Raw genomic sequence first — 24,593 nt, forward strand, 5'->3', positions numbered from 1 at the left:
CTTCCAACAAACTATAGTGTTCATTTTTTTTTATAAATCTTCCTGGTGCTGCAGCAGCCTTTACAAAAGCACTCTCTCTCTCTTTTTTTTTTCTTTTACAAAAAGAAATCAAAGTAATCTCACTACGACATGTTGTTTCATCAGTGGGGCAATCCCACAGCACAGTGTCCATACTCCTTTGACATTGGCTTCAATTAGATTAACAGCTGAATGCTGCGCTGTGCATGTTTGAGCTGCTCAGAAGCCATCACATATGTGTCGTATTGTATCAGATTCCATCCGTTGTGCTTACTGTGTAATTTTTATATTGCCTTTATGTATTTTGTATGGGACAAACACAGTCTAATCCAATCTAAAAAAACTAACTGATCACATTTCAACAATGTAGTAAGAATTAATGGAATATTAGTACATGTAACAGTAGAATATACATATAATAAATGCATTTAAAAGTAATTGACAAAGAGTAGTGTGATAGTACGATGTTTTGGCTTTAAAAGTAAAACTACAGTAGGTATACATTAAAAATCCACTTGAACACAGAAATAATACACCAATACTGTACCAAGATTGATCTGATCAGAATTTGAACAAAGTCTCCTGAAAGTGTGAGATAGCAGCTCTAACTGCAGCACCACCCCAGAACACACAGCAATTAAAATAAAATATCCATACTGACTGGATTCTTCCATAGACCTGGATTATCTGTACAGAGAGCACAGTCTACAGTATATTATATGCTGTGTGAATAACTAAGATTCTGTCAGAAAGTGATAATATGCCGAAATTACAAATTAGATAAACTATGATATTGAAGAAACAAAAATAAAAAATGGACTTACTGTATCTATTTAAGGATGTGTATAAATATATAAAAATCCAGTTGTAATAGAAACTGCAATCTAAAAAAGTGAGAACAGGGAAATACTAGAAGCATAGTTAACAGACTTACTCTTGGTTCAGGTGTCATGGTCTGCAGGCTTGTGGCACCGTTCTCCAACAGAAAGGTCAATGTGCGTTTTAATAATAATAATATTAATAAATAATATTTACCAGGCTCCCTTCACGTGACAGATAACATGTAATTTTTTTATCAAAAAATACAATTATTGTCTTCATTTGGAGTACACCTTTATTTTTAGCTTAGAAATTCTTTAGTCTTTAAACTTATTCTGTATTCTTCTGGCAGAGGTGAACTATGGACAGGGTCTCGTTGCGCTGTGTGCTAGCTGTGGGCAGCATATACATATATATACACATTTATTTAGTGTAAGGTGAATCTGACTTATCTGACAGGAAAAACGGGTTAGTCAGTCAGTCATCCAACCTAAATATATCCTAACACAGTGTCACGGGGGTCTGCGGGAGCCAATCCCAGCCAACACAGGGTGCAAGGCAGGAACAAACCCCGGGCAGGGCACCAGCCCACCGCACGGCACACACACACACACACACACACACACACACACACACACACACACACACAAGGGACAATTTAGGATCGCCAATGCATCTAACCTGCATGTCTTTGGACTGTGGGAGGAAACCCAAACAGACACGGGGAGCACATGCAAACTTTAAGCAGGGAGGACCCGGGAAGTGAACCCGAGTCTCCTAAGTGTGAGGCAGCTGCACTATCCACTGCACAATGCATTATGAATTTTATTTTTTTATTAATAATTGACTTTTTCCTGGTTGTCTTTTTTTATTATTGTTGACTAGTGGTGAGCAGACCTTGTTGAGTTTGCTTCACCGGAAGTTTGGCAAAAATGCAGAAATGTCTGGGAATTTCAGCAACGTCAAGAAATATATTAAATCTAATCGGGAAGGAGAGGCTAAACTAGTTTATAGTGGATTATAAGGCTGCAATGGTCTTTTAAGTGTCTCTGAGCACTAGAGAAGTATCTGCCAACCAAGCTGTGTCCAAAAATGTGACCTGAGTTGTAAGGCAGCAATGCTGACCACTACACCATTATACCTCGCTGAGAAAAAATTACATCACATAACAAGTTGCATTGTCACTTTCTAAAGTGGGCTCAGTTACAGAGAAAACACACTTTTACAAAGACCAACATCAGAGAAATGCTGCATCAATTGAGCTCACACACAAGTCTCATATTTCACAGAAATAAAAACCTACAGAAGTGACTGATTGCGTCATACAGTCTCCTTAACCAATCTGAGATGCTTGGCTCATACAGCCTTGCCCCTCTGCAGCAGCAGTTAATAAATTGTGCACCGCCTGTGAGCTTTTTGCAGGAGCACCACGAGAATTAGGGAGATAATTCAACACTTTTCAAATCTTTAATTATTTAATTACTTGACTGCATTTCCATATCCTTTTAACCTCGTCAAATCCTCTCCTGCTGCTGTTATCAGCATTACTGAACATAAGACTGGATGTCTAATGGTGAGCAGTGCTGGTCAACAGCAAACACACAGTGTGACTGGATGGCTTAACACAAGATCTATGCTTCACGAATAACATAAGATTTTCCCAAGGACGCCTTTTATTTTGTTTGCTGTGTTGTCCACCAATTATCACCATAGACACCTATTCTAACAGAAAGTCTGCTTTCTTTAGTACCCCCATAAAACATGATTAAAGATTTTTCTCAGGCATTACTACTGAGCACATGGGGTAAGTACCTTATAAGAAAAGACATTTTTGGGTATTCTTTTAATCCAATAAATCAACATTAAACTAATGATTATGTAAGTAAAGAATAACACAAATAAAAAAAAATGAATGTCATAGACTTACCACAGTAGGTGTAGATGTGATTGGACTCTAAAAAGCGAACTTTCAAATTGTGAAGGACGGCAGGTTCATGGAGGTAGCTGAGGGCTGTCAAGTCATTCTCTCCCACCAGAATGTCAGGGTTTCGCAGAAAAGGCAGCTGGTTAGCCTTTGTGTTGACAGGGTACTCAATAATCTGTAATAGAAAAGATTGAAATGTCTCAATTTAAGGGCAGCAGTCTTGGTCCTGAAATAGCCAATGCAGCTGCACTATTTCATGTCAGCCACAGTTTTAGTAAAATGTCCACTCTCTGTATTTGGAAATACTGGTCAAACTTTAGGTAAGGCATCCATTATAAAGCAGCTATTTGTAATCTATCAGTGTCTTGTCTACTATTCTATTAGTAATAACACATTTTCATTAAAATTATAAGACTCTTGCAATATATTACTGTCTTGCTTAAATTCATGTTAAAAGTTTTATTAATATGTTTTTTAAAAACGCAATAGCCATTCAAAATAGACACCTAAACTAAAGTGTTACTGAAATATTTAATGCAATTATTTAATACCAGTAATGGCGCACTGCACGATAAATTACAGTGAATACACTTGAGCATTCCTAGTTTTCATCCTCTTTCTCTGTACGTTTAGCATTCGTTTGCTCAGAGGTCGATGCGCTTGCTGCTTCCTGAGCAGCTCTTCTTTTCTGCATCCTAGCGGTCTGCTTCTTTCGTCGGCATTTTTTCACGTTAAAACTGATTAAGTCAGTATTTGTGTTACAATTACTTAGTATGTTTTCCTTAATTTTTCACTTAAGCTGGCACTTAAGTCTTCAATAAGCCTCAAGAATAATTTAAGATATGAAGAGGTAGGGGAAGTGATGGTGAAGGTGGTAGGGAATGAGAACAGCACCCATACGCATGCACCACACTACAACAACAACAACATTTATTTATATAGCACATTTTCATACAAAAAATGTAGCTCAAAGTGCTTTACAAAATGAAGAATAGAAAACTAAAAGACACAGTAAGAAAATAAAATAAGTCAACATTAATTAACATAGAATAAGTAAGGTCCGATGGCCAGGGTGGACAGAAAAAACAAAAAAAAACTCCACACGGCTGAAGAAAAACAAATAAAATCTGCAGGGATTCCAGACCATGAGACCGCTCAGTCCCCTCTGGGGACTACTACTGTCCTGCTGCGCGCTGCCGAGAGTTGATTCTACAATAAAATAAAATAAAAAATAAAAAGAGGAATAACCTTGGAGGTCAATCATCCCCCTGAAAGCGGATAGTAGATGTCACGTAGCATATGTGTACCAAATTTCAGGTCAATAGGTCAAACAGTTTGCGAGGCTCAGGTGATTTAAAATCCTGGACAGACAAACGGACAGCCATGGTAGCGTATCTCTCTATTATAAAAAAAAATCTTGGGAGGGAGTCTAGGGAGACAAGTCGTGATCTTCTCGGAAGACAATATAAAGTCCCGCGAGACGAGGCAGTAAGACAACATTTAAAACAAATTCATGGACATTTAACCTAGCAGTTGTTGGAATGCTTTTGGCAGACACACTTCATGTGCTCCCAGCTCTTAAAACAACAACAAGTGAAAAGCACAACACGCAGCTTGCCAGCAGCAGCAAGCCAGCAGATGATCTGACCGCTTCTCCTTAGCATGCGTTCAGCACCAACCCCCAACCCACCCTCCCTTTCACAACACGAGCAGCAGAGACACTAAGTGGCAAAAGGACAGCTGCTATACAGGCTTTTAAATGATCAACACACAGCTTGACAAGCAGAACACGCAGCTCGCCAGCAGCAGCAGCAACAAGCCAGCAGATGATCCGACAGCATCTCCTTAGCGTGCATTCAGCTGCGCCCCCCCGTTCACAACATGAGCAGTGTTATACGTCCTGCAAGAAAGAGATGTAACCACGCCCGGGGCCGGAAATAAAGGACAAGTCTTGTTTTTACAAAAGTTTTAAAGGAAAAGTGAAAATAATGCATATGTAACAATTCCCATGAAAATGCCAATCTCTTAAAATTGTACAGTATATACGGCAAACCAAACCCAGGGGTGGATGAGCGCAGCGAGCAGGGTGCGGAGCCCCATAGTTATATACAAAGTCTAGCCATGGTACGTGTTGAAGACAGGTGACAGAATAATTAAAAAATATTTGCTACCTCTTGTTCCTTTCCTCTGTATTTGCGTGTGTCAAAGTCTCTTCACTGGTGCTCCCTTTCTCCAGCGCATTCCTACAAAGCCCCTTTCTCACCTTCTGTCTGATTTTATACTTGCTGTCTTTGAAGGTGACGCTCTCAGCGTGCCTCATACGCCTTTAACACCTCATCCTGAGTCTCGCACTCGCACTTCATTGTTTGATTGCATCACCAAAGCCAAACTGATCAATCACACTCAAGTCAAACTGACTAATCAGATTGCTAAGAGTGACTGGGCACACAAACCTTAATGTTTCATTATATAGTAGATTTTAATGATATCTTTTAACATTAAAGTCTATTCATTTTTCTGCCAATAGAAGGCATCTTTACCTTATTTCTATTTGTACCAAATCCTCATTTAATGCAAAAATGGCTGATAAAGAAGGAGCTCCTTTGGAATTAGTTCTACCAGTATCTGATATGAAAAGCTGTCTGTTTTAGTCTCTCACAAGGCTATAATTGTTAAATATACAGAAATGAAACTACATGATAAGCAGGAGAGTGCAACATGAATGATAGGCAGGCAGATAGGTAGATAGACAGACAGAAAGATTACTAGAGCTAGAATACCGAATTCAATTTAGGTTCACGGTGGGTCAAGGTGTATCTTGGGCTGGCCGTCAGTCCATCAAAGGGCCCACTTACATATTTGGCACTGCAAATTAACTTAACACACATATCTTTGGGGACATGAAAGGGGAAAACCAGAGTACCTGTAGAAAAAAAACCAAGCAGACAAGGGCAGAGCATGCTATACTCTTCCGTCAATAGAACTATTATAAATCAGAAGCTGGCATTTACAATAGGGACTTTTTAAAAAGACATTTAAAATGTTTACAAATGACATTATTTTTTGGTAGTATTAACACAATATCAAACTTCAGTGAAGCAGAACATAAAACGTTAACATACACTACACTTTCCTACCTTTTTGTACAAGTGAATAATCAATTTAAATGTGCAGGCAACTCTTTTCATCAATCAGGACTAATAAAAAATGTCTTTATGAAAATAGGCTGGCTGCAATTGCGAATGTCAAAAAGTACAGAGACTGCAAAAGCTATTCATTACAGGTGTTAGTTTTGACATACGTTCAATAAACAATTGATCACAAAAAAATAGTCATTTGATTTTATTATATTTTTTCATGTATGACAAAAATAGTCTGAGGATGATTTCTTTGTAAGCTTGTGGCTTTCTTAGCTACATTGCATCTAGCCAACAAACCCCACATACCGAGTAAAGGTGTAATTCAATCTCAAGAAAATGGGCTGTATGCTGCCCCAAAAATTTTAAGAGTAGATATTAATTCAGGGCGGCACGGTAGAGCAGTGGGTAGCGCTGCTGCCTCTCAGTTAGGGGACCCGGGTTCACTTCGTGGAGTTTGCACGTTCTTCCCGTATCTGCGTGGGTTTCCTCCCACAGTCCAAAGACATGCAGGTTAGGTGCATTGGTGATTCTAAAATTGTCCTTGGTGTGTGTGCCCTGCGGTGGGCTGGCACCCTGCCCAGGGTTTGTTTCCTGCCTTGCGCCCTGTATTGTCTGGGATTGGCTTCAGCAGACCCCCGTGACCCTGTAGTTAGGATATAGCAGGATGGATGGATGGATATTAATTCATTAATCTGGTACACCAGCTCATTTGAACAACAGTAAAATAATTTGAATGCAGCAGTCCATGAAAAGCTTGACTGTTGGCAATGGGATACTTGACTTAACTATGATAGATTTCGGCTTTGTGCTCTTAGTTTTATCAAGCTTTACATATCCTTGTTGCAAGCGTTGAATCTCCCTGTTGACAGCTTCATATCTGAGGAAAGCAAATGCGACAATTTTAATTCCCCTTGTGGGCCATTCGCCAAAGTGTTCATCGATTCTGTATGATTGTAGTGGGTCTAATGTCATAAAAAGAGAAAGCATAGCCAAGTACTATAAAATAAAATAAATAAATAAAAATCAGCTTTGGCATTTGGCACAGCTCTTGAACTGTCCAGTATTCTGCAAAATAATCAGTGCAGTGAATGCAACTCAATCCTCAGTGTCAGTTATACAAAGGAATATTGGAGGACAGTGTTTAGGGTGACCTTATGTATTTGTCAAAGGAAACATTAATAGTAAATAGTTAATGGTTTTCAGTAAGTGCAATTTCAATGTTTGGGCAACTCAGTAACCCTTCTTCAGGCAAGATCTTGTCTGAAGAAGGGGCCTGAGTTGCCTCAAAAGCTTGCATATTATAATTTTTCTAGTTAGCCAATAAAAGGTGTCATATTGTTTAACTTAACTCACTACATCCATAATGACTAACACAGTACAACACCCTAATGTTTGGACAAAAAAATCCACAAATTGCCAGATAAGCACAGTGGATGAATTTATCATCATTTTCATAATAACTGTACAACAGCATAACTGGCATTCACACATTAACACTAGAATTACCAAAGCCTACGAAGAAATCTGTCCCACCCTTCACACCTCTCCGTCAGCGACTTTTGTCCTGTAAATGTGTCGATAAGCAGCAAGCAGCCTGCTATCACATCCCCCCACCGCCGCACAGTTTTCTCAGCTCAAATTGGTTTCCCTGCATGTCAGTTGTTTAGAGTTGTATAGAGTAAAACGTCAAGCAAAATGACACCTTTTATAAATACTATATCGTTATTTGGAACACATGCATTTCATGTCTGTTCTGTGTCTAAAACAATCTACGTAAACACATCATTAAAACAGAAATATTTTTAAAGTTTTAGTAATAATTGACAAAATGTAGACATGAAGAGTATAATGTGTGATGCCTGAAGTCCAAATATCAAATAAACACTTTCCAAAAAGGTTGTAAATATAACAGAACAAGTGCGCTTCTATTCATGTGGGTTCTTTTTCTGCAGTTATATTCTTGAATAGAAGTGCACTTGTTCTGTTATAATGAAACTAGCTGTGCAAGCCCGTGCTGTAAAAAGCCCGGTCTCCTAGAAACCATGGATTCTGGCACTTCAATCAATGATGTGTCGGTTGTGCATTAGCAGCTAAGCGAGGTTCTCTTTCTTCGGCGGTTTCATTTTGCTGACCTGCTCAGCTCCATTGTCTATCAGTGGCTAAGCAGGTTTCTCTCTCCTCTGAGGTTTTATTTTGCCGATGTGCTCGCCTCACTTGTGTATTAGCAGCTAAGCGAGTTTCTCCTTTCTCTGCGTTTCACTTTGGCGACAGAGCCGCTTTCTTTGAGCTTCATGCTGTAGCCTCGCCCTTCCGGGCTGGACAGACAGACACACACACTTCCACGTGTAGACGTTTATACATAAGGTTATATACACAGCAAACATTCTTAATACACAGACTACAAGAGCTGCAACTGTAGTGTCCATGACTAGCACACTTTTTTCTGTTAAAACATTTTAACAAAAAATAACTTGAGAGAAACTTCGAAAGCCTGGGGGTATTTTACATTGATTATGCAGCAGCAAAAACAAAAAGAAAATGAAGACAAAATCTTAATTATACAAGTGAAATAAGCAATCAAAATCTGTCATAACTTCAACAAAGCTGTCATTCTCTTTATGTTCAGAGGAACAGAAACAATACATCATTAAACTGGTATAGAAACGCAAAAATTAAAATTTAAAGATCAAGCACAGGTAATGGCTTGCATTTACTTTAAATTTGTGCCTTCTTTTTCTTGACTCATAATTATTTTCAATCAAGAATTTTATTTTACTCATACAATAATTAAACAATTTCTGATGTTTGTCTTTTTGCAAACTTTAATTTCCTATAATATAGATTTTTAGCTAATGGTAATGTGGTTTAGTGGCTAAGACATTGGTCTTTAAACTAGAAGGGGATCTTCTTAAACCCCTCTGTTCTGAACCTGGCCAAGACATTTAACTTACATGTGCTCCAATTGTAAAAATGACTGTATACAAATGGAACAAATCCTCATTTTGTAAATCTTGTATATAAAAGCGAAACCCGTAATTGTTGATAAAAGAATTTCCTTTTATTTCCTCTCTTTCATTTTACCCAGTAATGAAATCTGACAAATAATTCATTCTCAGGGCTTCCAAGCATGTTTGATTCCATTGGCACCTTGGCTTTTGAGTACAATCAGCTTTTTTATTGGCTTTTGCACATTAGGTGATGGAAGAGATGTGTCAAGATATCCCATTATCCTTCAATAAAGATTTACAAAATCTAAAAACTCTTCCTTTTTCCATTGTATTTAAAAATGGAACACTTCAATAAGAGTACTCTGATATAAGCCTCTCCCAAGCTGATAACATAGTCTTAACATATTGTGTTTAAGTCAGTGATTGGCTACAGGGAGGCACTGGACTGATCACATCTCCTTCGGCTACAAGTGATATTATTAAATTAACATTATGGCTGCAGGTTCTAAATTACAAGGTAGGATGGTCTCCACATTTACTTCTACATATGGCAAAATGAAAAATAAACATAAAACCATGCCATGAGTTTACAAACCGACTTTTGTAAATCTGAAGAACGGCACGTCCAGATTTTATAAGCTGGTATTAGTTAAAACCTTGGAGGACCACAATGCTGCACTGGTTTACAAATGCATTCTTTAAACTGCACACTGCGTCTAATGAATGTTCTTGTCAGTCAGTTTCTAAACTAATTAAAAGACCCTGTTACTGATTTTTGCACTTGTAAGCACTTTTAGAATATAATACAGCATTGTATAAAAATCAATTATTTGTAAAAAGACAGATCTGAAGAATTGCAACAAGAATGTGACAACTGCAGGGACCCACAGTCATTCACACATTGTCTGTCTGAGTAGCTGAGGCAGGATGTGGGTCATTTAAATTAAATCTCCATCCACACGAAAATTGAATGCATTTAATAATAACAATAATTCTTTACATTTATATAGTGCTTTTCTCACTACTCAAAGCACTTTACACAGCAAGTGGAGAGCCACTTCAACCACCACCAATGTGTAGCATCCACCTGGATGATGTGATGGCAGCCATTGTGCACCGGTATGCTCACTACACAATAGCTATTAGGTGGTGAAAGAGTGAGAAAGATAGCCAGTTGGAAACAGGGGGTGATTAAGGGGTCAGAAACACCAGGTCATAATGGGCAATTTAGCCAGGACATCGAGGTACCCCCTGATCTTTACAAAGGATGTTTTGGGATCTTTTACGACCACAAAGAGTCAGGACCTCGATTTTACATCTCATCTGAAGGTTGGAACCATTTTTACAGCACAGTGTCTCTATCACTGCACTGGGGCATTGGGATCCACACACAGATAACAGGGTAAGAAGCCCCTGCTGGACTTGCCAACACCTCTTTCAGCAGCAACCCAAACTTTTCCTAGATGGTATTCCATCCGAGTACTGACCAGGTCTGAACAAGCTTAGCTTCAAGTGGATTACCTGTTCTGAAGTGCATATGGTAGGGCTGCTGGACATATGATGTAGACATTCACTTACACTGAGCATGCACACATTGGTGGAAAAATCCTTGTAAGGACAGTAACACCGCCAGCCATGAGATTTATCACAAAACTGTAGCGACTGCTAAATTATTTTCCTTTAGTGCATGTGTGCAGCATTGAAACTGTACAAAGCACAGTTTGGATGCATACAGGTAAGCAACACAAGAGGCGCCATTAAAAGTAACTCCTCTAGGTCCGCTATGTTGCAATATATTCTCCTTCTCTGAAAGGTGACCAATCAGGGAATGAGACATTGCAATAAGCAGTATCCAATCAGGGAAGGGCTAAGTAATATGTATGAACAAATCAGAGCACAATTAGAGTCTGCATTTTGAAAAGATTGTATTTTTACCTATCCATGTGGAATTAGTGATTTCTTTGGTATTAATGGTTCTGAAGAGAGTGAGTTCAAAAGTCTTTGTTTTGGGGGGGTTAAAAATGCCAGGATAGTGTGGAGATGCCGGTAGGATTTGGGTGAATGTTGGTGCAAAGCCTATATGCACTATAATAATAAGTGTGTCATGGCTCTGGAGGCAAAGACACGAGGCAAAATTGCAAAGCAGTTATCCAAAGTCTTCTGAGATTTGGAGATAGTGATATATGTGAGTGAGTAGGCTCTGCAGTGGACTAACAGTATGAACTTTATATGTTCCCCATCTCTACGTTGTCTGCATGGATTTTCCACAAGGGGCTGTGATTTTTCTCTCCCATCTGTAAAAACATGCAGTTTAGGTTAAATGGTGACGAAACCTATGGTAGTATTGAAAGGTGCTGGATAGAATATGTTTGAACTTTATTTTTGAACCTAGACAAATTTTAGCAGTATAAAAAAAGGATGAATTTACAAAAAGCATTATAGTACTATGATCATCATAAAAATTTTAAATTGGTTGTTTCTTAATGAGTGTTTCCCAAAATCCATTGTAACTAAAGTACCACATTAAATTCATCACAATTTTCATAACTTCTCGAACCATTCATTAATCTTTAAGTGCTTTATAAAATGACTACCTCTTGCACCAACCTTAGCAAAAGGCAAAGGTACCTAGAGAGAGCACATTAAATGTTGACTTGAGTAGATGATATTTGATTATGTGCCTGTTTACAGTATATGCTTATGCCTTATTGGTTATTAAAATATTAATGTCATGCCTACTTCATATTCCATATCTTAACTTTATTTCATCCCACCGCAGGACAAAAAAGCACACTATTTAATGAAGGTACTTTCAATCAATTCATTTTCATTTGATTTGTGATTTTTTTTTAACCAAAGAATGTCTGCTAAATTCAACTGGAAAAGCTAATATTACTTTTGAAAGTGTGTATGTTTAAACAAGAGTTGGACAGGAAGGTGCATTTGGATAGAAGGTTTAATCAGCATGACAATGACTCATAGGAATGATAATTCAAGACACAGAAAGATGCAAATGTAAAAGTAAACACTAATCAAGTGTTATTACTATTACAATATCTCAACATAGATAAACTAACCAGTGTGTATATGTTTGTATAAAAAAAGATTTGAAAAAGGTGCTTGGAACCGTTAATTCGTTCTCATGTTTAGCTAAAAGTAGCTTCACTGACAATTTTAGCGGATGCAACTCTTGTTATCAGCTAATAAACTGCTCCATAAAGGAAAGGGGTTTTAAAAGCATTGTCAGAGACGGAGAAAACTGGCTTTAAGAGACTTTACATGAGGAAAACTGAGAACAAGCAATATGTCTGGCCAAAAAAGACGAACACTGCACCAACCAAAAGCCAATTATCCACTAGATGTGCAGCCTGCTGTATGACTCTGATTTGAATTGTTCAAGTTGTATGTCTTCACCTTTTATTTTATCTAACATTTCATCAAATGCTCAGTTTATCTGCAAATAGAGTTTAAATTGAAATAAAGATTGGGTGTTCTGACTGAAACTGCATATTTGTTTAGAGACGCTAGCAATTCTAACCCAGAGTGCAATTGTCAAGGTGTTCAGCAATATAATGAGTTGTGCTCATTCAAGTTAAAGCCTTTCAGAGTTAGCGAACTGAGAGCAGGATGTGTTCTGGGCATCCCATCAGGAACAGACTCCTGTAAGACAATTTAGTGTAAGCCTTGGAAGGTTTTTCAAAAAAACAAGGATAATCAGTACAGTTTGTGGTCCCAATGTAAGCAGGCTCCTGGTCTTTGTTAGGGTATGAACTATGCAGAGGTTCAGCTCTTGCACTGGGGGAAAGTGAGGTTTAAGTACCCTCCCTTAGCCGTTGTTAAAGTATTTCAGAAGTTTTGCTGTAGAATCCTTTACAAAGGAAGCCAGCCCTTACTAAGGATTGCAAAAGCACATATTGTAGAATGTACTGTATATATAAATCAATGCTAGGTATTTCCAGCATTAACTTGTCCACCAATGAAAAAGAACCTTTGAACGCTAAAATGCCTTTCATGGACACTTTCACAATAAAACACCACGTTCCTTAAAACCTCCACTATAATGTGTAGATCACTGTGTTTCATGCAGGAGAGACTAATAATAATAATAATAAATCACAACACATCTATTTTTAATTTTAGTTAGAGCACAGACAGGTGAAGTGACTTGCTGAGGTTGAGAGAGTGTGGGAAATGTGTTTAGTGTCCTCCTCATTATATACCTCAACACACAGCCCAATTCAGAAATTACTAAGCAACTTGGGCCATTTATACCACGTTTTATATTTCAGAAGATTATTTCAATCAAAGTGACAGACTGTTCTGAACAATTGATTCATGAAAATAAAAAAAATCAGAATACTAAGAAATTAGATAATATGTTTAGATAAGCTCATTGTGGAATAAAAAAAGAAGTTAACTGGAATGCCAGTTTTGTTCTTATTAAGGAGAAAGAATCAAACAGCAGCCTTTTTTTAAAAAATAACATTATCATTCAACAATTAATAACACTAAAGAACACATTTTTCTAAGAGTTTTCTAAGAGATTATTATAGGCAATTTCAAGCTAAATAGAGATAGGTGGACAGATAGACAGACAGACGGACAGACAGACAAATATGAAAGGCACTATATGATAGATAGATAGATAGATAGATAGATAGATAGATAGATAGATAGATAGATAGATAGACAGACATTTGTGCATAGGGATTTGGAGAAACCTCAGATTAGCTTTTATTGAATGTATCCTGTTTAGTTGCTACACGATGTTAACACATGGCATTAGTTCAACTGAGCTAAAATGTGTTGCTGCTGATTTTCAGTTGCATTCCACATCTGATGCTTCTCATTTCACTGTTCAGCATTGATGGATTCACCTTGCCCTGATACCACTCATCACTGTATTGAGCTTGGGAAACCTTTCATATTCATCACTGACTACACCACGATTAGCAGGGAAGAAGTTCAAGTGTGAAACATGAAAATTAATCTTTATTGACATGTTGCATTTCATTGTTTAGTATTCTTGCAGCACGTTGTCAACTAGCCAGATGTACTTTGGTTCTCTGTAGCTACCAAGAAAATTCTCAACAGTGTGCCTTCTGTATGATTTCCTCCAGCACCCCCACTAGCATTGATTATGTATCTTATTTGTGAATCAATGAAAATGCCTTCTTTAATCCATGCATGGAAACATCTGTCCTAAATATGGAAATCCTTCCCCTTCCTAGATCATCGATTTCACAAACTTTTTTTTTTAACAGTTCAAGTTTTGTAAGGAGAGGAAGTAAAAATATATCTGTTAGGTTGGCAAGTGGTTTAGGTGCCTCACACTTCTGTTGTGCCACCAAATACTTACAAAGCAGACAGTTCTTTTTAATGTAATGAGACTCTTTGGCACTGCTGTCAGATCACAAATGAAACAACAGTAGCTGGTATATCTCAGCTGCATTTCTCATAGCAGTGTCACTACTTTCAGATTACCACATATGTTGTAATTTTTTATGCTGTATATGCATACTTATCATATGAAAGGAAATCACAAAAACAGGTGGCTGCAATAAAAGAAGCATGTGAATGGAAATTTTAAAGGTGATTTTTGTGAGCATAAAGGCCAAAATTAATAAGATACATCCACCCAAACGTGATCAGGAAGTAAACCATTTATAGTCCAGTTTAATTACCATTCACTGCTAACTGGAAAAAATTTTCCAACCAGTCAACAGCTTTTGAAAATGACACCAAGCATGGATTCAGCTTTATAAGAATATTAAACACACTTTTCATAAAAAAAAAACTTTTAAATTAAGTAACCTTGTCTGTGTAAATTGAGTAAAGACAGAGAGTGGTTGGGCAAGACAAAGGCAGATGGCATGACCCATCCATGGTCTAAATATCAGTCTGCAGCAGGGAACCTGACATGTGTGCCTCTACAGGTGATTAACAACTTCAAATGAAAACTTAATTTTCTTAAGAAACTCTGAGGAGAAATGTGACTTTTTTGCCTGGTGAGAGATAATTCTCAGTTAAAAAATTATTTTCTAGACTACAATCTGAGGAGACTCATGCTCCATTAAAAAAGGAGCTTTGTTCACAACATCAGGATGCATTGCCTAATTCTAAAAACCCAGCAAAAGCAGTAAATTAACTGATAAGAAATGAGGAAGGGCGGCACTGGAATTACACCACCAGATCCAATGGGATGAGTCCCATCCAGGTCACTTACAGTATATTTTACAAATTCTTAAACATGTCTGAGTGGAATTTCTGAATCCTTCAACATTCCAAAGAAAGGTACATTATGTTAACTGATTCCTACAGTTTGTGGGAGTTTGAGTGAGCTTGTCTGGTGATGGACTGGTGTTCATCCAAGGTTTGTCCCTGCCTTGCTCCCAGTGTTGCAGGGTTATTGCTCAGGCTTCCCTCAGCCCTGTAATGGACTGCTAGATTAAGCAAACTAGGTGACTTGATTGATGGATCAACAGACTGAAGTACAATTCATGGATATTGGGGCTTAGAACAATTAAGATTTGTCATCTTTTTAAAATATAGATTTTAGTATATACTCATCCAACACAGCCATTAATAAATACTTCTGATAGTAAAAAGAACTTCTGAAGACAGAAGGAAGACAGACTTACTAATGTTGCTATCATTTCCCAAGCCACTATGGTGCAGTGCACTGTAACCTCAGAGGAGTACCAGTAAGGACAACAATGATGGTTCTCCCTGGAACATATCCAAGCTGAGAGGAATGTGCATGGACACATAGTGATGAAATGGGGGAAAAGAGCCAAGCAACACCAGGGCTTTGGGTGTTCATTGCATAACACAGAATTGACTATTGTGGGTAACCCATATGTGATTATGGGCCAGGCCTTTAAAGCACCTTCTGGCCACATAGCCTTTAACGTTGAAGTTGAAGTAATAAATGGACAAGGTCTAAAGTGGCAGGAGAAAGGTAGACAAGATGATTTTTAAGGGAGTGTGATTAATTGCTAAAGGGAGTGTACTGCAAGTGTTGGTTTTCTTCCTTCATCTTTATATATATATATGTATATATATATATATATATATATATATATATATATATATATATATACACACACATACTGTATATATAAAATCCAATGTCTGTATGTCTGTCCGCTGTTCAAAAGAGAACTGCGTAACGGATTTAGATCAGGTTTTTATCTATAATTTGCTTGAACATTCCGGTTTATTTTGCGACTTCTCTCATTGCACTAAGTATCATAGTTTTCTTGCGGTACTGGCTTATTTGAGTGAATCTGAGAGAGGCGCAGCACACCCATGGGTGCTCCAGCCTCAGGGCGTGTACCTTATACTTCCGCTTAGCTAGAGAATGAAAGAACTATACTTAATGGATTTAGATTGGGCTTTTTTTTCTATAAATTGCTTCAACATTCCGGTTGATTTTATGAATTCTCTCATCGCGTCATGCATCATAGTTTGCTTGCAGGTTCCGAGATAGAGACTGCGGGCCGAAGGGAGAGGGAAGTGTGATGTCAGGAGTAGGGAGCCGGGCAGGGCTCTTCTCACTCACACGGCAGCCTCCATTTGACTCACTGCACCTCTGTGTTTTGGAGCATACCTTGCCTCCACTTAGCTAGCGATACCCATTTGTTTTTTTGATTTTTAAAGTTTGTCCTGTTTCACTACTACGCAGACGGAGCCACGGGGGACGGCTAGTCTATACTAATAAAAGGCAAAGCCCTCACTGACTGACTGACTGACTGACTCTCACTCACTCACTCACCACTCACCACTAATTCTCCAACTTCCTGTGTAGGTAGAAGGCTGAAATTTGGCAGGCTCATTCCTTACAGCTTATTTACAAAAGTTAAGCAGGTTTCATTACGAAATTCTACACGTAACGGTCATAACGGTTGACAATGTCCGCCATGTTGAACTTTCTTATTTATGGCCCCATCTTCACGAAATTTGTTAGGCGGCTTTTCTGTGCTAACCGAAACCAATGTACATACTTATTTTGGTGGTAAGATGCCACTGTCAGCCGCCATATTGAACTTTTCAACGGTCTTTGTTACTTATGGACCCATCTTCAAGAAATTTGGTACGCGGGTTCCCAACGCTAACTGAATCCTACTTGCGTACATATATACGTCCATAGCCTGCAGTTCGGTCACCGTGTGAGGCGGCATTGGGTCCCCCATCCCAACGCCTCCCACGTTGTTGGCTGCCTGCCTATATAAGGCCGTCCATCTCTCCGGTCTCTACATTCCCTTCCTTGCTTCGCCACGGGATTCACGTCTCCCTGCTGATAACTACAGACTTTTTATTTAATCCACGGTTTCTCCGCTGTTTTATTGTTTGTTTATTATGATTATAGTTATTGTGTAGGTATTTTAGACTTACTTTACATTGTTCAGGTACCCATTTCCTTTATCATTCCAACTGTACCCCCATTAACATGTCTATCAAGGTGATCACCATTGATCAAAGAACTGTCACTTACCGAGTGGTTTCCATGCCCGGAGATGGCACCTGCCTTTTCCATTCTCCTTGTTACATATTGCACGGCCATATCAGGCTCACTCTTGATATCCGGAGGAACATTGTGTCTTATGTATTGAATGACTGGGACAGGTTCAAGGTGTGGACTGATGACGGTACAGGAGATAATTATACTACACAGGAGCAATAGAAGAGTGAAATGCTTAAGCCCTTCACCTATGGTTCTGCATGTGAGTTAATGGCTGCCGCTGAATTGTTCCGTTGTCGCTTTCAAGTGTACTGAAATGGCCAAATATTTTACACCTTTCGACAACTGCCAATGCCTTTTAAACATCTTAGATTGACAGGTGACGATTTCAGTAGTGGACACTTTGATGTTTATGAATGTTTAAACTCTCAAAAGCTGGATGAAACCAGTTGTAGGCTTACAACGCTTGACAGATGCCGAATGTCACTTCAACACAAGTCCTGCAAATACTAACGTAATTGAAACAAACCATGAAACTCAAACCGATTATGACAGCAGCAATCCAAGCTGTGAGATTTCAGACAAGATTACTGTTCACATGGCCAACTGTACGTTGCATGCTCAAGAGTAAGCTCAGCGCACAGCTTGGTCATATTACAACCGGAGGGCCGAACTCGCAATGTGGTATACAAAGAGATCCTTAACAATTAATTATTGGTATATTTTCCCTCAGTTTAAAAAGGTTTAATTTTCTTCTTAATAAAAATTTTAAGGCAGTACTTTGCCACTGCGAAGCGCAGGTATTTTGCTAGTATATATATAAAATTCAATATCTGTCTGTCTGTATGTCTGTCTGCTTTTCACGAGCACTTAATGGATTTAGATTGGGTTTTTTCTACAGTTTGCATGAACATTCCGGTTGATTTTACGACTTCTCTCATCTTATTATGTATCATAGTTTGGTTATGGCACCGATTTATTCATGTGAATCCGAGAGACAGACTGCAGGCCAAGGGTAGGGGGTGGCACAACCTCAGGAGTATGGAGCTGGGTGGGTCCCTCCTCACTCACGTGCCAGCCTCCATTTGAGTCGCTCTACCTCTCACCATGTGTTGAAGTGTACCTTCCCTCCGCTTAGCTAGCGATACCTGTTTGTTCAGCAGACATTATCATCTAGAGATTGTTAAAGAGTAATGTTTGATGTGTTTAAGGGGGAGATCACAGCTACGTATGCTTTAGATGGTACCTGCTGAATGGCGGAGATATCACAGCCACATTCTCTTCTCACCAGGTGGGGGGTGCTCTCCCGTCAGAGCTGAACAAGATCAGATACAGTGGCAACATTTGACATTGGAGTTTACCTACCTTCCGCTTGGCCAGAGATACCCTGCCAACTTTTTACAGCTAAATTCTCACCCCTGACAGCAAAACTAAAAATACTGTATATCAAGAGGCCCTCAGATATGATTTATAAAGTTTGTCCTTTTTCACTACTACGTGGGCGGAGCTGCGGGGGACAGTTAGTTTTGTTAATAAATACCTTGTTTGGTCTTACAAGTTATCACTTGGATTTGGGGTCAGCTCTTGAGCATGCACAACATTCCAAAAATATTTTGCACTATTTTACACACACTCTCATCAAAGGTAAATGGGTAAAAAAAAACAAAGCTGCAGAAAGGCGACTTAATCAGAAATATAATTAATTGTGGGACAACAGACATTATAGAAATCATTTATCTTACTTCTAGAACCAAACAAGACTAATTAACATGAGAACCAAGGAATGCTAATGTAAATGAATTATCTTTGATAAGAAGTCCTGACCTTTGACGAGCTGCCGTGTGTCTTAAGTGTTGTGTTAATCAGGGCTCTGGAGTCGGAGTCGTGAATGAGAATTTTGTGACTCTGACCCCAGCACTTGAGTCTCAAGTGGCTTAATAAGTTGGACTGCGAGTCATACACGTGTTAAAGCTGTGCACGGGGCACTCCGCTTTTTCATCTTGTTTCCACATATACCCTGACCGCACCCATCAACTGTTTTAGAATGAACCCAGCGCAACTGCCACAAATAAACAATTAAAAATCTAGTAGAGAGTTTTTCCTTTCTAATGAAAACATGTCTGACATATTTTGCATTTGTGTATTTATATTTATATAAGTATTTAGAAAGCTGCCATTACCTGCTATTAAATCATAGGGATGAATGTCTTTACACAAGTTCAACACAATTTGCTTTTTTTAATTGCTTAATGCTTGCAGGGAGCACATCTTGCTTCTCTCTGTAACACAAATTGGCTTGGCCAGGGAGCAGTAACAGCAGTTCTGATACTTCAACTTCTTTCCTTCTGAATCTAAAACCAGTAAAAATCTGCTCAAAATGCCTGACTAACCTTTTCCTTTTTCTTACATGTGCTGTACAGACCACTGTTGATATCCTTTGCACATCTGATTATGCAATTTTCTCAATAGGCTTTGGATATCTGGGGCTCAGAAATGACATGATCAAAATAAAGCCATTAAAACCTGGCTTTTAATACGTAAAGATGACAGAATTTTAATAATACAAAGTTTTCATTTTTTTTCATGTTCAAAGTAATAACATTTTTTACTGCAGGTTTATAAAACATTAAAGACAATTTATGATCTGCTATTTTTCAATACTGGCCACTAGTGAGGCGTAAAATATATGTTTTGATTTGCATACAGTTTCTGATACCAAAATTCGTCATGTGAATTTATCTTCATTTGTTGTCCATTTTATTTATTTATGTATTTATTACTGCTAACTTAGACCAGAGTAATAGTTGACGAGCATACAGTACCCACTGATGGATGCATGCCCCCCAGACTTAACTATTTTTTTCTTTCCAAAGACCTTGACACACTAGATATGGAGAGGGTGACTTGTGGCACTCCAAAGTCATTTTTAAAACACTGTTGCCTCTGGAAATTTTTCCTCCTTTAAACTGCTGATGTTTAGCTTAATCATTCTTTGAGTGTATGTGCCTCTGTCTACTGTATCATTCTGTTTCTTAAACTAAAAGAAACATTTTGCTTTATAATATTTTGATGTCAAATTAGCAATTCTGACAGAACATGATAAGGTGGAAACACTTGGGGTCTTTTAATTTATATGTAAACAGTCCACATGATATATTCACAGCTGAATTTTCAAGTCTCTGTGACTTACTTAATATTATGCAGCATACTGTTAGTTACACTCACTGCTACAGCCACTCTTGATGTGATTTAAATGGTTGGTCTCAGCTTAAATTAATTGGAAGACATACATATGGGTGTTTAATTCTGATATTACCATTGATTATCATTTGCATCTCTGTAATTAATCCCCCTATTTACTCCCATACCATTAGCTCTTTCATGACTCACTACATTTCAACTGTTTATTCAGTTATATAATCCATCCATCCATTTATCCATTTTTATCCAGAGCAGGGCAGCTGGACCATATCCCAGTAATCCTTAGGCAGAATGCAGGAACCATATCTGGACAGGACGGCAATCCATCACAGGGGGATTGAACACATACACACAGGTCAATTTGAAAAACACAGTCCTGCAAGTCTTTTGATTATGAGAGAAAACCGGAGCACCCAGAGGAAACCCACCCAGACAAAGAGAATAATTCTGATGTTTGATGTGTAACCATTCTTGATTTTGTGGCACCCGATAAATTATGTCCATTAAGGAGCTCTCTTAATACAGTTCATGGTCACAGATGAGTGAGCCTACCCTGGCAGCATTTTAGCATAAGACATTATAGGACAAAGGTGGTATTCCCCATTCTGCTAGGCTTTATTATTGGCACACAAGGCCTGTTAAGATTGCATACAGTATTGACAACAGGTATGCAGACATCCAGCTGCACCAAATCCTCACTTGCATTCCAAATGAAGTAGCTGAACTGTAGTCGCTATCCAGTCTCAGCTGTGTACTTCATCTGATAACGAAGGTGTAAATCAGAGTTGAACTTACAGAAGGCACCTCCAGACCAGACGGTTCCAAATGGAAACTCAAGTTCAGACAAAGTGCTATAATTCACAAGTGACAACTTTGATGGGTAAAATAATGCACCTGTTCTGTAACTGGAAGTGACCTTGATCCAACCATGAGAGGTTAAACCCTTCTTTAAAACAAGCTGCATTGATCTCTGAGCTTTTGTCTTGTACTCGCCTGCAATCTCAGATATGCACTCCTCTCTGAAACCTAAAAGTTGATGAGCTCTGGGGAGCTGAACACTAAATCTCTTCTTTTTGTGGATCTGTAAGTTGAGATCCACCATGCCAAGCAAAGCATTGTGCCAGTGACTGAGCCCAGTCTGAGAAGAAGAAGGGAACGACAGCATCTAAAGTCTTATGCCAGAGAAAGTAATGCTTATCCTTACAAAGTTGCAGAGGACACAGCAGAAACCTTAACATCAAGGTGAAAACAGCACAAACAAAAGACCATGTCACAAAGAGAAAGAGTGCACTCCAAAGTAAGACGAATCCTTCACATGAACCTGGAGCAACAACAGCAATGACGCCTAACATGAAACTGATTAACTGTGTCAAAATAAGTTTAAATAGCAAGTAAATAGCCAGCCTCTTCTGTGTTAGTGTTTGTCTTGCATCCTGTCTTCTACACCAATTTATATGCAGCTACCATGTTTCTGTAATTCTTGTGTTTATCAATTTATTATATTATTCAGATTCTTAAAATGTATAAAGCAGGAGCCTTACCAAATGATTTAATTTATTATCGGTGTTGCTGAAAGGAAAACCGATAATTAATCAACCAAGTTAAAATTCATTCCCAGTTCCCCTAAGTTAAAATCACTAAACTTCCTACATTACTTTGCCGTCCCTTGGGGTGGGCAAGTTAAAATCCATTTTCTTTCCTATAGTAGGAAAAATCCTAGTAAAAAAGCACAAGCTCCTTAAATGTAATCAGCACTCAAATGATAAAATTCTTTGGCTAACACTGAAATTAGGACAAACATACAGTAGAATCGAACTACCGGCTAATAAAATTAACAGCTCAATACAATCAAAGTGAAAGATCTCCTGAAACAATTCTCAATAATGAAATGAAACAGAATTTAAAAATAGTGCAGTTAATCAGGGACAGACTATTTTATTGAGTTTGACTGCTAAGTTATATTAAAAAAATTCACAAAGTGTTAATTCAGGAAAGTAAAATGTAGTTATTGTTAGGATCTTTTGGTTTTCATTTTCTCAACTCTGATCGATGTGATTTATTTTGGTTTTGATACACAATTTCACATCCAGGTTTTTGATCCTATACTTGCTTTCTGACCATACAGTCTCATTAATCACAAAAGATATTCATCTGCCAGTGGGGCCAACTAGATTTGTTAAATCTTTAGTCGAAAATCTTTGCATCTCTGGCCATAATACTATCTCATAAACTCCTTCTATAAAATCATTCTCATCTTCAACAGATATCTTTCTTACAAAACTCCCAAAACAGGAGTTACTACCTGATATGCCCGATACTTGAGATAGAATTTCACTTTTGGTCAATTACTTCCTATTTTCAAACTCCTTTGTTGCATCCTTTCCACTTTCTGAAAATAGCAGCACCATAGATCCATATTTGTTCAAATGTGAAAAAAATGATACATCTCTCTTCTCAATGATTCACCAGCTCCAATAATGCACCTTTCTTTTTCATCCCAAAAATTTCAGAAACCCATTTATTAGTTTCACAAAGAGCATTCCTAGCCCCAGGTTAATATGCATTCTCATCAGTTGAAGCTAATCCCATGATGAAAATATTATGAAAACCAAAATTAAGGCCATAACCAGAAATTCTACTTTCTTCCTCCTCCCTCTAAATTTTATGAGCAAGCCTTAGGCAAACAGCTACCATCCTATAAAGATCATAAAAAACTCTGCTTTAAATTTGGCCATTTTCTGCTGCCTTGATTCAACTGTGCGTAACTTTATCATACTTCACTCATTCATGTATCATTTATCAACGTAAAGGGCAGACATTTTTCTTTTCAGACGTTTTATACTGGGGAATGAATTAGGTTGTGCACAAAAGTTACAGCTCAATAAATTGTAAAATGTAACTACAATTTTTACAGAAAACTGCACATCGGGTGTTATTGTCATAAATGTTGGAACAAGCTTCCAAAAACTATAAAAATAGCAGAATGTATTAAGAAAAACTAAAAAGTTGATATCAAATGCTTAGAACTGATGTGTAGTTGTAAATTTCCAAAGTAGTAAAAAGAACTGGGATTCTCTTTCTCTTTTCTCCACTTTTACTATAGAATCATTATTCTTAATTCAGCACTCTTATTGTATATGTCTAAGTGAAAGCCAGTGATTATTTTTTCAGTTTATATACATTTGTTTAGTAAAACTGCACAGCAAATAAATATTACAACACAATAAAGTAAATGTTCAACACTAAAAAATCAATTTGTAAAGTAAAACCATATAATCAGAATGATTTGCAATTTCTCGTTGTGACACCCAATGCACTAGAACCCCTGTACATGCTCAAATTCTGTAACAAAACTGAACAGATCAGTGTAATTAGAGGCACAGCACCAAAGAGATATTCAAAGAAAACAAATCTTTATTAAAATGCCAGCAAAACAACAACAAAAAATCCTACTGTCATGTACTTTAAATTAAAAACAGCCCTCTGCAATGACACCAACTTAAAATACACCCATCAGCCACTTTATTAGGTACACCTATATAACTGCTTGTTAGCGCAAATATCTACACTGTGTGCACAATTATTAGGCAAGTGAGTATTTTGACCATATCATCATTTTTAATGCGTATATTCCAACTCCAAGCTGTATTAACTTGAATGCTTATTGGATTTAAGCACGTCAGGTGATGTGTATTTGTGTAATGAGGGAGGGTGTGGCCTAAGGAGATCAACACCCTATATCAAGGTGTGCAGAATTATTAGGCAGCTAGTTTTCCTCTGGCAAAATGGGCCAAAAAAGAGATTTAACTGACTCTGAAAAGTCAAAAATTGTAAAAAGTCTTTCAGAGGGATGCAGCACTTTTGGAATTGCTAAGATATTGGTGTGTGATCACAGAACCATCAAACATTTTGTTGCAAATAGTCAACAGGGTCGCAAGAAACGTGTTGAGAACAAAAGACGCAAATTAGCTGCCAAAGATTTGAGAAGAATCAAACGTGAAGCTACCAGGAACCCATTATCCTCCAGTACTTTCATATTCCAGAGCTGCAACCTACCTGGAGTGCCCAGAAGTACAAGG

At 37.9% G+C, this 24,593-nt stretch overlaps 1 protein-coding gene across 2 annotated transcripts in view; it reads right to left on the reverse strand.

Annotated features, from left to right (window-relative positions):
* Positions 1 to 24,593, reverse strand: part of myo5b (myosin VB) — a 537,981-nt gene that overhangs the window by 257,603 nt on the left and 255,785 nt on the right. For both annotated transcript variants that reach the window (XM_039750391.1, XM_039750392.1), the window contains exon 3: positions 2,765 to 2,936. In XM_039750391.1, coding sequence (XP_039606325.1) covers positions 2,765 to 2,936 — 172 coding nt within the window. The remainder of the gene's footprint in view (positions 1 to 2,764; positions 2,937 to 24,593) is intronic.

This window comes from Polypterus senegalus, chromosome 4 (genome assembly GCF_016835505.1).
Source record: "Polypterus senegalus isolate Bchr_013 chromosome 4, ASM1683550v1, whole genome shotgun sequence".
Lineage (NCBI taxonomy): Eukaryota > Metazoa > Chordata > Cladistia > Polypteriformes > Polypteridae > Polypterus > Polypterus senegalus.